General features: G+C 43.8%; 1 protein-coding gene across 1 annotated transcript in view; it reads right to left on the reverse strand.

Moving 5' to 3' along the window:
• Positions 1-1,532: 1,532 nt before the first annotated feature.
• castor1 (cytosolic arginine sensor for mTORC1 subunit 1) overlaps positions 1,533-21,261 on the reverse strand; it is a 79,344-nt gene continuing 59,615 nt past the window's right edge. Inside the window, exons 7-9 of the mRNA XM_056281141.1 lie at positions 20,696-20,778; positions 20,141-20,235; positions 1,533-2,780 (exon numbers count right to left, since the gene is read on the reverse strand). Of these exons, the coding sequence (XP_056137116.1) occupies positions 2,649-2,780; positions 20,141-20,235; positions 20,696-20,778 (310 nt within the window). The 3' untranslated portion in view covers positions 1,533-2,648. The remainder of the gene's footprint in view (positions 2,781-20,140; positions 20,236-20,695; positions 20,779-21,261) is intronic.

Raw genomic sequence — 21,261 nt, forward strand, 5'->3', positions numbered from 1 at the left:
TATGGCCTCATTGTTCTATTCTGATCCATCCACGTATCCAAGGGTAATCAGTGTCAACCCTAAACTTGATGTAGAGGCATCTCTTAGAGGCAGAATTTACAGAAGAAACTGATTAAAAAGAAACAACAACAACAAAAACATGGCTTTATATATAATTATAACACAAAACCTTAATTAAAAAAAAACACATCACATCATCATCAGTTCCGTAACCTGTGGAAGTTGTAGGAGCACAGCTGATGCCTCAACATGTCTCGGTTGAATCATCATGGTGTTTCAGTAGGGGGAGTACCTGGTGGTCCTTATCTCCTCTCCAGGTATGGACGGCCGTTGGTTCACAGGGGAACTCATCCGCCCTCTGGCAGGTTTTGTTTTTCGTCCCGCTGGGTATCCACACCTGCTCCTCACAACAACCCAAGGATTGAAGTGGGGGTGCCGGTTTAGTTGCAGACGACCCGACAGTTGCAGTATAACGTCATACCCAGGACATCACATCATGCAGACAAACAAATCTGAACAAGACCAGACGGTAGCGTTACACAACATCGAGTCTACACTGCAGTTTCTCACCTTAGTGCAAAGAAACTTCCCTCACATCAAATTTCAGACTTGTTATTAATCCATTTCTAGACAAATCCACCCACTAATAGGAGAATTAAAAGAGACAGGTGAAAGGTCACCTGAGGTTTGATACAGTTGTCATGTCTAGCGTGCTGGTTTTCCACCTCTTCACCGACGGCATGCCATATTTCCGTGACATGATTCCATGAAAGACACAGTCGGCTTCATTCACATTATAACTATAAATGGACTGTGACTGCCCAGCCTCAACACCACACACACACGCGTGCGCGCACGCACACACACACACACACACACAACTGATTCAGGACTGAGAAGTTTCCTCTGACAAGGTAATGACTAGACAAGAGGAAGTACAGACGGGAACCGGCCTCGGAGAAAATGAGCTCTTTTCTCCTTATCGGCCAGTTTCCGTACGTGGTACAGCTCGACAGCCGTGGTGACACTTTGACAGCAAGGCAACAGAAACTGGAGCTTATTTCATCATCACATTGGTATAATAATCACCAAAAAATTAAATATATATATATATATATATATTATAACCATCCCCTTGTGTAAGAAACAAAATTTTCATTTGGGAGTTGTAATTTTGTTAAGATTTAACAGAATTGTAATTGTGTTAAGACCCCAAAGCATGTGCAAATCCAGTTTGCCCTCACCCGACATAAAATGATGGCAATCAGTTGGACTAATAATTACATATTTTAACTTCACTAAATTAAAGTATATTGCATTGCACGTTTATGTCAGAAGTGCATTATATGAATAAAATTCTATCGACTAATTTAATTCAGGGTTTACTGTAAAGGACTTCTTGTTGAGTTGCATGTCAGTGTGAAGAGACACAAACAGGATCTTAAATAACCCCCCCCCAAAAAAAATCACCAAAATAAACTTGCTTTCATACATTTGTATACATCTGAAATAAAGAAAACCGAGGGCTTCGTTTCAATTCTCTTTATTCCACGAGGCAGCACAAAATAACATTTTACCAAATACTGGTTTAACTTCAAATTTTACAAAATGTTACTGTACCAAAGAAAACTTATATAAATGATAGTAGCTACTTAAGTCTTGGAGTGCAAATAACTAGACGTAAGACATCGTGCTGACCTAAGGGTATAGTGTTAAAAGGTTAAGAAATGTTGACCCTTTGAAAGACAGAAAAATACTTGTGCCGCTGTAAAATTCCACTGACCAGCATCGCTGCCATGACTGACAGAATGTGACATGGTCTTTATTTCTAATACGACAAAAACTGCACATTCTTCCTCAACAGAAACTGAGTCTTATCCCTGGTAAGGATAAATAATAGCTTAGACTTTCCCTTTGCCAAAAGTCAACACCAGATGACCACTTAAACAGGCCTCAACCTCACTCTTTACTGAGTTTTCACAAAATAAAGGGAAGAAAAAAAAAACAAAAACTCAGTTCTTGGCAATGACCTCAAGACACAAATGGGCCGTTCGGACACTTGACATTACAATACTAACACCACTGGAAGACTCGGTTGTGTGTTCACAGCAAGAGTGATTCATGATTATTCATTGTGTACTGTTGTGAACGGCCAAGTAATGTTTACAGGAGCGACCCACTTCAGACCAGAGATCTGACAGTTGGGAGTGTTTCTGCATTTGTGTTTCTCTGCATGTGTGTTCAAATGAGAGAGGGAGAGAGAGAGAGAAGGGAAAGATGGGGAGGCAGAGAAAAAACTAGAGACCTACAAATGTGCACACATCTGCTTTTGTGCTTGTGAATGTGTGTGTGTGTACTTATCTGAGAAAAAGGGAGAAAAAAAAGGGGGAGGAGGAAAAAACAGAGTTGTACATATCTGCTTTTGTGTGTGTGTGTGCCGGTGTGTTTTACATCTGATGGTGCATGAGTGTGATGATGACAGGCCCGCCAAAAAGTAAGCGCATTTGCCCGTTAGGTAAGACAAGAGGCCTAAGCGCCCCCCCCCCCCAGAGAAGCGCTTCGGGTAGTCATGGCAAGGAGTTCATAGTAGTTAATACTGCTGGCAATGCAGCCTAGTCTAGGCACGGTTAACCTCCTCTTCCCCCAGGCTACTGCAGTGGAGGAGGGGTCGCAATCGGGACCAGGAACATCTGACTGGGATGGGAGACACCACTCGCTGCTGGCTCTTTCCTCTGATGATGGAGCATATCAGTCACACTCACGATATCCTCCTCAGGGACCTAGAAAAGAGGTGAGAGGAGAGGAAACGTCATTTTTAAAAATGAATCAGTTGCATCTTCGGTTGTTCCTGTGACCTACCTGTGTACAAGGTGCAGCAAGATTACATCATCAAAAAGACTCATGAAACCAGAAGAGTAATTATTTGCCAATGGACGAATTCAAAAATCCCTCTTTTGCCTATAATCTCTTCATCAACATTTTCAAGTTTCTAAATCAAGTGAGTAAAGACTTTTTTTAAATTTGTTGCAGTGACTAACTGCATTCTCTGCAAGGGCAGTTATACCAACCTTCTGAGTTCACTGATTTGTAAGATAAGGGACAAAACATGTCAGACATCGAAAAGTCTTTGCATTAAAAATCAAGAAAGTAATAATAATAAAAATACTTTAAAAGTTAAATCTGACGGACCTGTGTATACGCATGACATTAACTTCATATGTTTTTAAATAATTTCATTAGAATTTTTTAAAATGCAGGCTCTGTACTCGGGAAAGTACATGTAACTTAACCTGTCCTCAGCAAGAGGTCACAACGTCAAACTGCCAAAAAGAGTGTGAAAAATTTCTAAAAAATGTACAAATATAAATATCAAATGAAACGAATGGCTAAATAAGATGTCACATAATTCATAAAGTGAACTTTAGTTTATATTTTCTGTAAAAAACTGCCTATCAAATTTGCGTCCTCACTTTCCGCCAACTCCCGTCAGATTTTTTTAATATTCCTGAATAAATCGGGTAATGTCATTGTCAGCTATAACCTTGGGGACCCCTTTTCCACTTCCTGCTGTTGGTGGACACAACAGTAGGGTATTAACATTTGATCTCGTTTGTAAGAAGAGGGGTTGATGTGTAAGCAATATAACACTGCACTGTTGAACTCTGGACCATGTTCACATCAATGGGGTGGAAGTGGAGCGTGTTTGCAGCTTTAAATTCCTTGGAGTCCACATCAGCGAGGACCTTTTGTGGACATTAAACACGCAGGCCCTTGTGAAAAAGACCCAACAACGCCTGCATTTCCTGAGGAAGCTGAGGAGCGCCCGTCTACCCCCCAAAATTCTCACCAACTTCTACCACTGCACCATAGAGAGCATTCTGACCATCTGCATCTCAGTGTGGTACGGCAACTGCACCTCAGTAGACCAGAAAGCTCTGCAGCGGATCGTCAAGGCGGCCCAGCATATCACTGGTACCCAGCTCCCAGCCTAAAAGACATTTATCACAAACTCTGCCTTCGAAGGGGTCACAGCATCAGCAGAGATCCCACCTACCCCAACCATGGACTGTTCTCCCCCCTGCGCTCTGGGAGGCGCTACGGGAGCCTCAGAGCCCGCACTACCAAGCTCAAAAACAGCTTCTTTCCACAAGCTGCTGCCCACCTGAACCTGGCCACCCACTGACTGTCTGTAGATATTTTAAATATTTTGTACTCCAGCTCTCTTTTAACTTATTTTTGCTGTGTTTGTCTGTGTCTGTCTTGCACTGTTTGGTGAAGCCACAGCCCTCATTTCATTTTTAACATGTGCCTGCACATTGTTTTTAATGACAATAAATTGAATTGAATTGAATTGAATGTTCCCTACATGGCCCTGTATGCAAGCTACCTGGGAGATTCCAAATGAAGTTTAAAATTACAAAAAAATAAAAAATAAAATTCGTATAAGAATACTAGGATGCTTAAATTGATTTTTCCCCCTTTTTTTTGGATGAGAACTCTCACCCAAAAAAACAGAAATTAGAATACACCGTGTCACAAATGAAAGGAGTTCCCAAGTAACACACTGACATTAACTGGAAACTGACTAACCCTCTGAGGTAAGAATCTGGTGCCTCCTGTCATCCAACATCCCCTTGTTATGTTTCTCTTTTGTGTCACTATGTTTTGCCTTTTCCTTGCTCTCTAATACATTAGCCCCCCCCCCAAACGAACAAAAAAAAAACAAAACAGTTTGGCTGTAAATGAAATGACAGGGAGGTACCCATTTCATAATGAAAATGTGCAGTTTGCAGATTCTGTGTTCACACGGGCTTCTTCCCACAGTCCAAATGCATGGCTGTTAGATGCATCAGCGATCTTTAATTTTGATTTTGATTTTTTCGCCCCTTTTTCTCCCAAATTGCGCCTGGCCAATCACCCCGCTTTCTGAGCCATCCTGGTCGCTGCTCCACCCCCTCTGCCGATCCGGGGAAGGCTGCAGACTACCACATGCCTTCTCTGATACATGTGGAGTCACCAGCCTCTTATTTTCACCTGGCAGTGAGAAGTTTCACCAGGGAAACGTAGCACGTGGGAGGATCATGCTATTCCCCCCAGTTCCCCCTCCCCTCCGAACAGGCACCAGGCAGAGGAGGCACTAATGCAGTGACCACGACACGCCCACATCCGGTTTCCCACCCGCAGACATGGTCAATTGTGTCTGTAGAGACGTCCGACCAAGCCGGAGGTAACATGGGGATTCGAACCAGCAATCCCCATGCTGGTAGGCAACAGAATAGATCATTATGCTACCCGGATGCCCCCGGAGACCTTTAATTTACCCATAGGTATTCATTTGATTGATTGGATGGGGCCTGTGATGGACCTGCCAGGGTGTCTCTCCCTGCCTTCTGCTGCATCTGTCCCTGGATAAGTAGGCAGAGAGATGGACTGACAGCAAAGTAGAAAGACAGTGAGCCGTCCCTTATTCATTACCATAGACTTCACAGTAGTGGACCTCCAAATCAGTGAGGCTGAATGCTTTTTAAAAAAAAATTATTTCTGATTTTTCCCTTTTTTCTTCCAATTTAGTGGCCAATCAAGCCCTATTTTAGTTCAAACACCCACCCTCGTAGTGCATGCATTCGCCAACTGCATCTCTCCGGCCGGCAGTCTCGAAGGAGACGCCTCCCCACTTTCGTGGCAAGACGAATCCAGGCCAAACCACTGCTTTTTCCCACACACACAGAGACGCATTCATGTGACGAACACAAGCCGACTCCGCCCCCCTCCCGAAGACAGCGTTGCCAATTATTGCTGCTTCGTCAAGTCTGGCCATAGTCAGATCTGACGAGACCGGGGCGTGAACCCTAGTCCCCAGTCGGCAACTGCATCGACACAAAGCCGATGCTTAGACCGCTACACCACTGCGGAACCTGAATGCTCTTGAAATAGCATCCTATGAGAAGACATCTTTCTCTCCCTGAACATTTTCATGACACAAGGTAGGAACTTTTTCTTCACTTGTCAAGAGTGTCCTAGGTTGTTTCAGAAGTCTTTCCACCCTGCCTGTGTACATTTTTAAATAAACCACGATGACATGCATGAAAATAGGTTACAAATATCAGTAGCCAAAGATAAAAAGCTAATCATATCATTTAGCCAGACTGATTCACCAGGAGAGAATTTTGTAAGCACAAACTACTTGTAATCTCAAAGCCATCTTTTTCATTAGATCTGTTCAACAGGGTAAGATGTTATTAGCAACGTTTGTCATCAAACTGTAATCCCTTTCATGTGACCAACAATGTAATCGTAATTATGAAATGCTATGATGTCTGCAATGGAAAATAACCTGGTTCCAAAAAAAGGACTTTATTTCCATGAGACACAATTGAAAAGAAAATAATTGCGAAATGGATTGAGCATATCTTGAACCTCTTTTTGTTGACCCACTAATTCACATTCGCTCAATGTCTTGATAAAAGGCCCATTTACTTGCATGAACCTCCCTGCAGTAGAGCTGGAAAAAACACTGATATTGTGATATTGGAGAATAAATTGTCTGGGATTTTGGTTATTGTAATGCGGTGATATAACGTGATGTTGTCATGAAATTGAAGGTGTATTGATGAATGTTACCAGTGCATATGCCCTGCAAGTTGGGTGTGAGATGGAAGAGAAAGAAGAATTTTGGATGAAGTGGTAGAGTGTGTACTCAAGGAAGAGAGAGTGGTGATTGGTGCAGACTTCAATGGGCATGTTGGCAAAGGAAACGGAGGTGATGGGTAGGTATGGTGTCAAGGAGAGGAATGTGGAATGACAGATGGTGGTGGATTTTGTGAAAATGATGGAAATGGCTGTGGTGAATACATATTTCAAAAAGAGGGAGGACACAGGGTGATGTATAACAGCGGAGGAAAGTGCACACAGGTGGACTATATCTTATGTAGGAGGCGTGATCTGAAAGGGATTGGAGACTGCAAGGTGGTGAGAGGGGAGAACGTAGCTAGGCAGCAACAGATGAAGGTCTGTAGGATGACTTTGGAGATCAAGAAGAAGAAGAGAGTGAAGGCAGAGCCAAGGATCCAACAGTGAAAGTTGAAGAAGGAAGACTGTTGTGTGGAGTTCATGGAGGAGTTAAGACAGACACCGGGTGGTAGTGAAGAGTTGCCAGATGGCTGGGCAACTACTACAGAAATGGTGAGGGAGACAGCTAGGATGGCATTTGGTGTGTCATCTGGAAAGAGGAAGGAAGACAATAACACTTGGTGGTGGAATGGGGAAGTACAGGAAAGTATACGGGGGAAGAGGTTGGCGAAGACGATGTGGGACAGTCAGAGAGATGAAGAAAGCAGACAGGAGTACATGGAGATGCAGTATAAAGCAAAGAGAGAAGTGGTGAAGGCAAAGGAAAAGGCATATGGTGAGTTGTATAAGAGGTTGGACACTAAGGAAGGAGAAAAAGACTTGTACCAATTGGGTAGACAGAGGGACCAAGCTGGGAAGGATGTGCTGCAAGTTAGGGCAATGAAGGTTAGAGATGGAAATGTACTGACAAGTGAGGAGAGTGGGTTGAGAAGGTGGAAGGAGTACTTTGAAGGGCTGATAAAAGAAGAAAATAAGAGAGAGAGAGAAGGTTGGATGATGCGGGGATAATGAATCAGGAAGTGTGGCAGATTAGCTAGGAGGAAGAGTGAGGGCAGCTAAGAAGAGGATGAAAAGTGGAAAGGCGGTTGGTCCAGATGACATACCTGTGGAGACATGGAGGTGTTTAGGAGAGATGGCAGTGGAGTTCTTAACTAGATTTTTAAAAACACCATCTTAGAAAGTGAGAAGATGCCACGGAGTAGAGAAGAAGCATACTGGTACCGATTTTCAAGAATAAGCGTGATGTGCAGAGCTGTAGTAACTATAGAAGTATAAAGTTGATCAGCCACAGCATGACGACATGGGAAAGAGAAGTGAAAGCTAGCTTAAGAGCAGAGGTGATGATTTGCAGCAGCAGTATGGTTTCGTGCAACTAAACAGCATTACAGCTGCCATGTTTGCTTGAGAATATTGATGGAGAAGCATAGAGAAGACCAGAAGGAGTTACATTGTGTCTTTGTGGATTCAGAGAAAGCATATGACAGGGTGCTGAGAGAAGAGGTGTGGTATTGTATAAGGACGTCGGGAGTAGCAGAGAAGTATGTATCACATTACATTACATTACAGTAATTTAGTCGAAAGTGCATTTAAAGTAGGAAATCAGGAGAACTACTAGTCATCAGAGGTCATAAGTGCATCTTCTCTCTAAACAAGCATCTAAGAGCAAAACCAGTGCTAAAGTAAAAGCGCAAGAAAGAGTTTTTTTTTTAAAACGAGTGAATACATTAAGTGCTAAGAGCAAGTAACAGCGTAGTAGTTCTTGAAGAGGTGAGTTTTCAACCTACGCCAAAAGATGAGGAGCGACTCCACTGTCCTGACATCAGTGGGGAGTTCATTCCACCATTGTGGGGTCAGGACAAAAAAGACCTGTGACCGGGTTGATTGGCAGCAGGGGCCTCTGAGCGACGGGGCAACCAGGCGTCCCAAGGCAGCAGAGCAAAGTGGTTGGAAGGGGGTGTAGGGCTTGACCATGGCCTGGAGATAGGAAGAAGCTGTTCCTTTCACTGCCCTGTAGACTAGCATCAGTCTCAAACTGGATGCGAGCAGCTACTGGGAGCCAGTGTAAGGACATGAGAAGGGGAGTTGTGTGGGAGAACTTAGGGCGGTTGAACACCAGATGAGCTGCAGCTTTCTGAACAAGCTCCAGAGGTCTGATGGCCGATGCCGGGGCGCCAGCAAGGAGGGAGTTGCCGTAATCCAACTGGGAGATGACAAGAGCCTGGATGAGCACCTGTGCTGTCTTGTCAGTGAGGAATGGGCAAATCCTCTCCTCCTGATGTTATAGAGGAGAAATCTGCAGGAGCGAGCAACTGATGCAACGTTTGCAGCAAACGACAGTTGGTCATCCAGGATCACACCCAGATTCCTCGCAGTCTGAGTTGGCATCACCACGGTGTTGTCAATGGCGATGGCCAGGTCTCAGTGCAGGCAACCTTTTCCCAGAAGGAACATCAGCTCTGTCTTGTCCAGACTGAGCTTCAGGTGGTGTGTTGCCATCCACTCCGAGATGTCAGTCAAGCACGCAGCAATGCGCGTCTCTACTTGTGTGTCAGAGGGAGGAAGGGACAAGATCTGCTGGGTGTCATCGGCATAACAATGGTACGAGAAGTCATGCGAGCGAATAACAGAACCCAGGGATGTTGTGTACAGGGAGAAAAGGAGAGGACCCAGAACCAAACCTTACTGAACACTCGTAGTCAGTCTGCGAGGCTCCGACACAGATCCCCTCCATTTCACCTGGTAGGAGCGACCAGTCAGGTAGGATGCAAACATTGAGAGTGCAGAGCCTGTGACACCCAGCCCCTCGAGGGTAGAGAGGAGGATCTGGTGGTACATTGTGTCGAACGCAGCTGACAGGTCCAGGAGTATCAGGACAGAGGAGAGAGAGTTTGCTCTCAGAGAGTGCAGCAATTCTGTCACTGCAAGGAGGGCCGTCTCTGTCGAGTGACCCGCCCTGAACCCAGACTGGTTGGGGTCCAGGAGGTTGTTCTGGTGGAGGTACAAAGAAAGCTGTTTATAGACAGCAAGTTCGAGAGTTTTGGATAGAAAGGGTAGAAGGGAAACCGGTCTGTAGTTTTTTATGTCAGAGGGGTTAAGTGATGGTTTCTTGAGAAGTGGTGTGACTCTAGCAGTCTCGAAGGCAGATGGAAAGCATCCTGCCTGGAGGGAGGTGTTGATGAGGTGGGTTAGAAAGGGAAGGACTTCAGGTGCTATGGACTGAAGAAGAGGGGAGGGGACCGGGTCAAGGGAGCATGGGGTGGAGCGACTGGATGTGATGAGGTTGAGGACCTCGTCGGGGGAGAGTGAAGTGAGGTGGGATAGGGTGGGATGTGGAGAGGTGAGGGAGGGTGCAGATGGTGGGATAGTGCAAGCAGCACTAACCGGGTGGTGAGAAAAGGAGGATCTGATGTCGTTTACCTTCTTGTCAAAGAAGTTAGCAAAGTCATCAGGGAGAAGGGAGGAAGTAGGAGGAGGAGGTGGGGGTTGAAGAAGTGTAGAGAAGGTTTCAAAGAGTTTCTTAGGATTAGAGGCAGAGGATAGGACTTGAGAGTGATAGAAGGCAGCTTTAGCAGCAGAAAGGGAGGAGGAGAAAGTGGAAAGAAGAGATTGGAAGTTGAGAAGGTCCTCTGGGAGTTTGCCTTTTCTCCATTTGCGCTCTGCCACTCTTAGGCTCCGTCTGTCAGTACGTACTGAGCTGGACAGCCAAGGGGCAGGTGGAGTTGGGCGTGCAGACCTGGAGGTGAGGGGACAGAGATTGTCCAGAGAAGAGGAGAGGGTAGAGAGAAGAAGATCAGTAGCAATGTCAGGGGGTAGTAAAGAGAAAGATTCAGGTGTAGGGAGGATAGAGGTAACAGAGGAAGAAAGATCAGTGGCAGAGAGAGAGCGCAGGTGTCTACGGGTGGAGACCATGTGGGTTGGGGGAGGGGCCGAGGAGCGAGAGAGAGTAGGACATGAAATAGTGGTCAAAGAGCTGGAGGGCAGTAACAGAGAGATTGGAACGGGGACAGTGTTGATATGCTTTCGGCACTGCAGACTGGCAATTCCAGAGCCCCCCCGTCATCACTTGCTCAACGTGAGTAGAGAGAGTGGGATCGATGAGATTGGTAGGGTCACAGTGCCTAGGAATGACCCAACATCTATGCCAGCCCCGGGAAGAGGAAAGGACAGGAATGCAAAGGAAACACATAATCTATACTAGGTACACAAAATACAGATGACTGACCGGATCTAAAAGGAGCAGTCCTTGCTTGACGAAATCGTGGCTTGACGAAGTCTTGGCTTGAAAAAGTCACACTTGCCTTTGTTCACTCTAGCCTTTGTTCAGCCTAGACCTAGGAGCCTAGAAGTGGTGCAGGATATGTATGAGGGAAGTGTGACAGTGGTGAGATGTGTGGTAGGAATGACAGGTGGGTTCAAGGTGGAGGTGGGATTACATCAAGGATCGGCTCTAAGCCCTTTCTTGTTGGCAACGGTGATGGACAGGTTGACGGACGAGATAAAGCAGGAGTCTCCATGGACTATGATGTTTGTGGATGACACTGTGATCTGTAGCAAGAGTAGAGAGCAGGTTGAGAGGAGGTGAAGGTATACACTGTAGAGAAGAGGAATGAAAGTCAGTAGGAGCAAGATGGAATACATACGCGTGAATGAGAGGGAGGACAGTGGAATGGTAAGGATGCAAGGAGTAGAGGTGATGAAGGTGGATGAATTTGAATCAGGGATGGGCAACATGATCCAGAAAAGGCCAGTGTGGGTGCAGTTACACACCTCATTCTATTAGTCAACCAATAGTCTCTGCTAAGAATCTTGATTTGTAGATTTGTAGCCCTGCACCCACACCGGCCTTTTCTGGATCATGTTGCCCATCCCTGGTTTAAATACTTGGGGTCAACTGTTCAAAGCAATGGGGAGTGCAGAAGAGAGGTGAAGAAGAGAGTGCAGGCAGGGTGGAGTGGGTGGAGAAGAGTGTCAGGAGTGACTTGCGACACAAGGGTACCAGCAAGAGTGAAAAGGAAGGCTTACAAGATAGTAGTTAGACCAGCTATGTTGTATCGTTTGGAGATGGTGGCACTGATGAAACGACAGGAGGTGGAGCTGGAGGTGGCAGAGATGCTAAGATTTTCATGGGAGTGACGAAGAAGGACATGATTAGGAACGAGTATATTAGAGGGACAGCTCAGGTTGGATGGTTTGGAGACAAAGCAAGAGAGGCAAGATTGAGCTGGTTGAGCATGTCCGGAGGAGAGATGCTGGGTATATTGGGAGAGGGATAGTGAAGCTGTGAAGATGGAGCTGCCAGGGGAGAAGAAAAAAGGAAGACTAAAGAGATAGTTTATGGATGTGGTGAGGGAGGACATGCAGGTGGCTGGCATGACAGAGGAAGATGCAGATAACAGGAAGAAATGGAAGGATGATCCGCTCTGGCGACCTCTTATGGGAGCAGCCGAAAGTACTAGTACTAGTACTAGAAGTAGTCTGAGCAGACCAAGTTAATACTCATCCAGTTAGGAGTGGTTAGGAGTAATGTTAAGCATACACCGTTTGTATGTTCCTTTAAAGACTGTCAAATGGGGGCGTCCGGGTAGCGTAGCAGTCTATTCCATTGCCTACCAACACGGGGATCGCCCATTTGAATCCACGTGTCACCTCCGGCTTGGTCGGGCGTCCCTACAGACACAATTGGCCGTGTCTGTGGGTGGGAAGCCGGATGTGGGTATATGTCCTGGTCACTGTACTAGCGCCTCCTCTGGTCAGTCGGGGCACCTGTTCGGGGGGGGGGACTGGGGGGAATAGCGTGATCCTCCCACATGCTACGTCCCCCTGGTGAAACTCCTCACTGTCAGGTGAAAAGAAGCAGCTGTGGGTAAGGATAGAAGAAGAACTAGTATACCCTTCCTCCCTAGAGGCATCTCTGACACAAATGGGAAGAGCAATACCATTCAGGAACCCATTGTTATCTTTTGCTCGGGAATCTTGGAGAATGGCGCATCATATTATGAAATCCAATACATATCTCACACCTAAAGCATCCATATGGTACAATAAGAAGCTTCTCATAGGCAAGAAGACATTCATGTGGGAAAGGTGGGCTAGGTCAGGTATACATCTTCTTGGAGATCTGTTTGGGAAAGATGGAATGAAATCCTTTGAGGAAGTGAAGACAGAATATAATCTAGACAAATCAGACTTTTGGAAATTTTTGCAAATTAGACATTGTATATTGGGCCAGGTAAAATCTGAATTGAATCCACAAACTAGAATACAGGATCTATTCCATACAACATGGATGGGAAAAGGGGGGGCCTCAATATTTTATGTGCATATTAGGGAAGCACACAAGCTACAACTAGAGGGCCTGAAAATGTGTTGGGAAAAGGATGTTGGGGGGGAGATTTCGACAGAGGTCTGGGAGAAGCGTGTTGCATCGTGGCATAAATGCTCACATGAAGCACAGTCACAACTCATTCATTATAAGGTGATCAATAGAAGCTACTGGACCCCATGTAAACTGGCCAAACTGAAACTAAGGGACAATGATGCTTGCTGGAGATATGGGAAGGAGTCTGGGACTTTAGTACATCTACTGTATTATTGTGAGAAGACAGTATGTATGTGGGACGACATCGTTGTTTTTCTGAACGGGATGTTGAAGTTATCACTGATTAAAACCCCAGCACTGTGTCTTTTGGGACTGTTACCAGAAAATGTCAGAATGTCTAATCGGATGAAACTATGGGTACAGCTGCCTCTGATAACTGGCTGTAGAATCAATCTGAAACACTGGAAATCCTCTGCTCCTTCAACCTACAATGAATGGATGGAAACAATGTATAAGATGGCAACATATGAACGAATCACTTATAGAGTGGCGGGTAGAGAGAACATGTTTAAGGAGGTCTGGGGCTTATTCTTCACAGAAATGGAATGTGGACATTGAAATAGATGATTACTCTGCATGAATATTCATATGGACTCTATGGCTATGTGTCTTGTCTAATTGTTTTTTTTTAATTTGTGTATGTTTACTTTGTTTGTTTTTTTTGTTGTTTGGGTGTATGTTGTTTAAAAACAGGAAAAGAGGACAGTTGAGTTTGTTGGATACTTGTGTTATGATGCATTGTGTTTATGGATGCAATTGTTGATCTGTCCAGAAAAATATCAATTAATAAAAAATAAATAAAAATGAAAAGAAGCAGCTGGCGACTCCACATGTATCATCGGAAGCATGTGGTAGTCTGTAGCCCTCCCCAGATCAGCAGAGAAGGGTGGAGCAGTGACCGGGATTGTTCGGAAGAGTGTGGTAATTGGCCAGGTAGAACTGGGGAGAAAATGGGGGGGGGGGGACTGTCAAATGCCCATAAAAGGGGGATTTGAGGTGAACGGAGTACCAAGCATCTTCATGTTCTTGGATATGCATTTATCAATTTTATGTTTTAGTTATTTTGGTTATCAAGGGAGGGGTCCTAATTTCTTGTATACTTGTATCTGTTCATGTTTGAGCAGACCAAGGCAATTTCCTAATATCCCAATGTTGATGCGACAGTTGAAATTTTTCAAACTCAAAGTTAAATGTGCGTTGGTAATACAAGTATTCAGTGCATCCATTCTCTACAGTGCCTGAAAAGTGTCACTTGCATTACGACTCTCCTAGATGACCTGACCAATAATAGTATTGTATTTAGGTCTGGTCTACACATGACTTATGTCTTTATATAAGACTCTCCCTACCATGTCACAAGTCAAACAACACTATGGTAGCCATAAAGCAATCTTTAAAAACCGTTTGATTGGTTCTTTAAAGTTACAGTCCTGAAGATCATTGATTTTGTTGAACTGATGAATGCCTTATACAGTATGCGGTGACTGCAGTGGAGTTTGAGCACTCATTTCCATTCCAGATGGAACAGTCTCCAGCGCTGTTGCGTCTCCACCTTCATTCCCGCCAACCAGAAAGAAAATGTATGGTTAAACCTCGGTTTTAACTGTAACTACGTGCCTTCTTCATCCACGTTTGGTTGCTATAGTTAAAGACGGAAAACGAAATACATCATATCATTTTTCTTGGACAAATCCTAAAATCAGCTAATAAAATTAGTCATTATAAAAGTGTTCATGTTTTGGATTTTCAAACTGCTATTATCTATATGCGATTGGAAATCGAATACACGATCGTAACTTTAAGTTATGATATGATTATTATGATGGCATCTGTATGACCTGGAAGCATCAGTGCAGCTCTGGCTTTAGTAACCCATTTAGGGCATCACCCGTTTTTGATATGCTTCTGGTAATGGCAAAGAAAAAAAAGGCCACCACCCCCATAAATATGTCATTTGGCAAATGACAGCACATACACCCACAACCCTGGGAATGAGAGGAAACAAACAAGTAACCACAGAATTTTCAAAACGATTTTATGTGGTAGGGACAGTAAGTAAGAGGTTCGCAGGTAGATTTCACAATCTCACAGAGTACTGAAAATGAAATCAAGATGGTTATCAAAAAAGTACGAAGAAGTAATTAGCATAAAACAGAATCCAGCATTACTGTACGTAAAGGAAACGGCAGTAAACACTGATTACATGACTGACTCTTCAGCATCAAAGTTCACACAGTTTCTCATTTTAGGTGAAATTTGGCCACTGACAAATAATTACATATTTTGCTGGGGATTTTGTGTATGGCAGTCTTGATTTCCCCAATCTGTCTCTCCCTCTGTCAGGGAGAACTACAAACAAGGTGCAGCACACCATTTTCACTTGTGTGCCATCAGCTCAGTAGTAAACAGTTCCCACCATTGTAAAAATGGCATACTCGGACCAAAGCCAACACCATCTAATGTATTAAAAACTACATCAAACAATATAGGACCACTGTTGTACTGTAATATTGATTGTGGAATTGGCAGATTAGGCTTGCAACAGAAGAATCGCCTCATCATCTTCATCATATTTCAATGCTTTTTCCTGCTGCTGCACCAGTGTTTGTCCCACCCGGTAATAAATGTTAAGTTGTATATGGAGAGTTTCTCCGACCATTGTAAAGATGCCAGTTAGTAATATGTAACCTGACTTCATGCTCCACATAGATAAAATAACTATTCATTAATTTGTAATATTGGGCTATACAAATAATTTTAAAAAAGACTATTAATGGAGGGAAATACCATATTTCGGCTTAAAGAAAGTGTCGACATCACCAGCTGATGGTAAATATTTTCAATGGTAAATAAATGAAAATATTCAAGTGGTCCTGGGTGGAAGTTAAACAAGAGCGAGCTATATCTTGAAAACATTACTGCAAAAGAATCCGCTCCCTCGCTTCTGCATAAGAACGGTTTGAATGTGCAAACTGATTGACAGAAAGTAGGGGCCAATGGAGTAACTGAATTACAAAGAACTCTCCTGATTGTCTGATAAGGAGCAAATACAGAAAACATTTCCTGTCTCCTTTTACAGCATCTAGGACGGCTACAGAGACCAGAGAATTTTCTCAATGCATCTACTTTACTTGATAGAAGTCGCGATGTAGAAAGAATTTGACCAGGTATGATAAAAGGTGTTCTAAACTAAAATTGCTGATAGGCACTTTAAGGGCAGCAAGAGATATACTGTAGGGTAAGGGTAGAGCCAAACCCAGCAGGGAGCTCTACGTCTGACCCCTGTAAGAACTCATCTCAAGAGAGAGGTCCCTCGTGTAGGAAATGCAAAATTTTAAACGTAGGAACATGGAGTGGCAATCATTTTAGATCCTAAAACTAAAAAAGCCCAATAAGCTATGACCCAATATCTGATCGTATCCTTATGGTAAAGCTTGACACAAAACCAACAAAAACAACACTTATTCAAGTCTACGCACCAACCTCTCAGAGTACAGAGGAACAAGTACAGGATTTTTATGAACAGCTACAAACAGTCAAAGACTCCCGGAAGGACAAAGACCCACTCATAATAATGGAAGATTTCAACGCAAAATTTGGAGAAGGTGAACAGAGGAACAGCGGTCTCGGACCGTATGGCCTAGGACAACGCAATGACAGAGGAGATAGACTTTTGAATTTCTGTCAAGCAAACAAAATGACCATCATGAATACAATGTTTAAACATCATCCAAGAGGACGCTATACATGGATTTCACCTGATCAACAATCAAGAAACCAGATTGACTACATTTTGGTAAATAGAGGTTGGATGACATCTTTTCTCAACTGCAAATATCGTCCAGCAGATTGTGACACCGACCACATCTTGGTTTGCGCAAAAGTAAGAATCAAAACATTCAAAGCACAAGCAACAACGCTCACGCTAAGTCATGATGTAGAAAAACTCATAAATTAAAGCATAAAGATGAATTTCCAAATTAAGACAGAAAATAAATTTCAAACTCTCCTCACAACCATCTGAGAAGAGACACCGCCTGAGGAATTATGGCAAAGCATCAAATCTATATATTTGCCCGCCGCAGACACAACATTAGGGAAAAAGAAATGAAAGAAGACAAAGCCATGGATAAGCAATGAAACTGTAAAAACTGCAGAACAAAAGAGAAAGGCTAGAACAAGCAACAATTTAAAGGAATATAAGAATCTCAAAAGAAAAGTACAGCGACAGATTCAGCGAGATAAGCGTACTTGGCTGGAACAGGAATGCCAGAAGATTACAGAATTTGACAAAGAGAACAAATCAAAAGAATTCTTCAATCAAATTAAGTCTGTGAAACGAAAACCTTTTTCACCTAATCAACTATGTGTGAAGGACAAAGACACGAACATTATAAATGAAAATGAAAAAGTCATGAACAGATGGAAAGAATATGGAGAAGAGCTTTTCTGCCTCCTGCAAAATGAAGTCAGCCCAATCATAGCAGAAGTAAAAATAGAACTTGAACCTCCGCCACTTATGAACGAAACTGAGGATGCTATAAAACACCTTGAAGCAGGCAAATCACCAGGTTTAGACAACATACCTGCTGAACTAATTATACATTCTGGAATCTTAGGAAAACAGGCCATCCACCTGCTATGCACCAAGATTTGGCAAAAACAAGAGTGGCCACAAGAATGGAAAAAGCAAGAAGTTATCATGCTTTACAAATCAGGCGACCCAAAGGAATGCTCAAATTACCGGACCATAGGTCTTACTAGCCACACAAGCAAAATTTTACTTTACATCATTTTAAACTGACCGAAGAGCAAAATAGAGACTGAAATTGCAGAAGAACAAGCTGGTTTCAGAGCCGGAAGAGGAACAGCTGATATGCTATGCACATTACAAGTCCTCATTGAGAAGATTAACGAATACAATGAAAAAGAGGGGTACATAGTTTTCATAGACTACAGTAAGGCTTTTGATAATGTAAGTCATGCAAAACTCTTTGACACAATGGAGAATATGGGCTTTCCACCTCACCTCATATCACTCATAGCATTGCTATACAAAGACCAAGAAGCTGTTATCCGTTGGAACAACAATCACATAAGCCCCTTCAAAATTCAAAAGGTGTTCATCAAGGATGCATCCTCTCTCCTCATCTCTTCAGTATCTACACTGAACAGATCATGAGAGAAGCAGAAGTTGAGAATTCAGGAATCAAAGTCGGAGGCAGGAAAACATCAAACCTGAGATACACAGACGACACGGCTCTCTGTGGAAACAACCACCAAGAAATAACAAACCTCCTCGACAACGTAAACAACGAAAGCAAGCTAAAGAATATGAAATGAAATGCAAAAAAAGACCAAAGTAATGCACACTGGGAAAGGCAAATACCAACCCATCAAAATAGAAGACAAAGAACTTGAAAGAGTTGAACACTTCAAATACCTGGGCTCCTTAAAATCTCATGATGGCTATTGTTCCAAAGATATCCAAACACGTATTGCCATTGCAAAAACAAAAATGATTGAACTGAAAAATATCTGGAAAGACAAAGACCTATCCAACAAACTAAAAATAAAAATTCTAAAGGCAATAATATGGCCTACTGTGACATATGGGGCAGAAGGCTGGACATTGAGACAAAAAGATAAAGATAGAATACAATCTGCTGAAACATGGTTCTACCGAAGACTCTTAAACATCAACTGGCGAGAGAAAAAAACCAATCAAAGCATCCTACAACAACTTGGTGTCAAACGAGAACTATATGGTGCCATTATTAAAAGAAAGATGAGCTTCATTGGGCATTTTAGCCGTAACAAAAAATGCTCTCTCACAAGAGACATCGTACAAGGGTAGATGGAGGGTAAACAAAGATGTGGCCACCCCAGGATGAAGTATATGGACAATCTAAAGGAATGGACAGGACACTCTATGGCTGAAACTTTCAGCACCATTAAGAGACAGGGACAGATGGGGCAACATCAACAGGCAGGCAGCGTGAGCAGCTAACACCCACAAGGACGATGCTGGATGAGTGAGAGAGTGATTGGGGTGTCCGGGTGGCGTGGCGGTCTATTCCATTGCCTAACAACACAGGGATTTCCGGTTCAAATCCCCATGTTACCTCCGGCTTGGTTGGGCATCCCTACAGATACAATTGGCCATGCCTGTGGGTGGGAAGCCAGATGTGGGTAGGTGGCCTGGTCGCTGCACTAGCGCCTCCTCTGGTTGGTCGGGGCCCCTGTTCGGGGGGGGGGGGTAGTGTGACCCTCCCATGTGCTACATCCCCCTGGTGAAACTCCTCACTATCAAGTGAAAAGAAGCAGCTGGCGACTCCACATGTATCAGAGGAGGCATGTGGTAGTCTGCAGCCCTCCCTGGATCGCCAGAAGGGGTGGAGCAGCGACCAGGACAGCTTGGACAAGTGGGGTAATTGGCCGGATACAATTGGGGAGAAAAAAAGTTAAGGCTGAATAAGCTGAATCAATCCAGAGGGCAGTGGCCCAGTACGGGAAGCAAAGCAGCGTGTTTACAACCCTATGTGCCGCAGGAAACCAAGCTACAAAGGGCAGCTATAAAGCTAACCCTAACCCAAACCCAAACCCAAACCCTATGACTTAAGTCACAGGAAGACCTTCAGTAACCAGAAGACACTCTTCTATGCATTCCAGGCAACTCTCACTCCACTCAAATGAGCGCAGTCAGAAACAGGAAACCATTATCTGGTTTCACGCGCCTCAGTATTCTTGTTTATCACACCACACAAAGATGCTCAATGATGTGACCCATATATGGTTTTGCTAAATCTGTCCAAGGTTGACTCCCTTGTAGAGAAACCTGTGATCTTTGTTTTCTGTGTCATCGAGTTGGGAAACTCCACAAAACATTGACACTGTGTGAAACAACCTGTCGGGCATCACTGCCTTTAATGACATCTCACTGAACCTAATCGTTGGCAAAAACGCACTGGCTCTGTTGGCCACAGTTTTAACCTATTGGTACAACTGAAATACAGTTTTAATACAGTAATAATTTTAATCCAGTAAGAATTTAACATTATGCGGCCATCCTACGGCAGCGCTTGTCAACAGTGACATCTGGTGGCCAGAGTATGCCAGTGAAAATCTTACCAGTGCGTGGTCAAAGCTGAAAGTGCTGATGTAGTAAGCAGAGATGTCGCTGTCTGCTAGTGGCTGAGATATCTGGGCAACGATGCCACACTCATCTAGATGAGGGCAAAAGGAAGGAGAGCAGGGGTTAAATAACAACAGTTTATGCTTCAGTTGACAGCCACTTACAGATAATGTTAAAGGTACAATCCATAATGGCCTGCGCTGCTGTGGCTGTGTGGAGCACTGCGATAACACAAGCGCTCGACTGACAACAAGAAATGTGACATATCTCGCCATAGCGTCAACATTTTGAATTTGTAATTTGTTTGCGAAATGGAGACAACTGAAAGCCTCAGAAGGGGTTGAAAACGACGCAGCATTGGCTTGTTTTGTTGTTTGCAAATAGTTAAGGTAGCAAGGTTTACAAAGTCTGACCAAAACAATGGCAGGAGCGGGTCAGAAAGCCGCTGTGTGCGTCAAATTGTGGATTGTACCTTTAACTTATGGCACTTTAAAATAATGAGATCAATATCTGATGCAAGTATACGACATCTGAACTCTGGGCCATCTTACCAAAGCCGAGAGGTTGTCCTCCGATGCGCACCATCCTCCACAGCTCCCCAGAGGAGGAGGTGAAGAGGAGATCAGCAGGAAATCTGAGTGACCAAAACACAATCAGTTCATGTGACACAGAGATGTGTCATGTCAAACACATTAGGGATGGGGATAGGAGAACTAACTTGTTAGGGTGGGCGAGAGAGAGAGAGAGAGAGAGAGAGAGAGAGAGAGAGAGAGAGAGAGAGAGAGAGAGAGAGAGAGAGAGAGAAACAAAGTAGATGAAGGGTAATGGTGGCATAAATACCATAGTTAAGGTAAGGTGTGAAATGTGGTGTTGGGGGTTGACATCAGTTATGAATCCTGGTTTTTGAGTAAAGGAGTGAAAGTTTGGGATTGAATATAGGGGAGGGTTAGGAATAAACTGGGTTTGGATTTAAGTGTAGATGGAACACACACACACACACACACACACACACACACACACACACACACACACACACACACACACACACACACACACACACACACACACACAAAGTATATGGCCACAAAACTTACTATACACAACACACTGCTACGGG

This window comes from Lampris incognitus, chromosome 1, assembly GCF_029633865.1.
Source record: "Lampris incognitus isolate fLamInc1 chromosome 1, fLamInc1.hap2, whole genome shotgun sequence".
Classification (NCBI taxonomy): domain Eukaryota; kingdom Metazoa; phylum Chordata; class Actinopteri; order Lampriformes; family Lampridae; genus Lampris; species Lampris incognitus.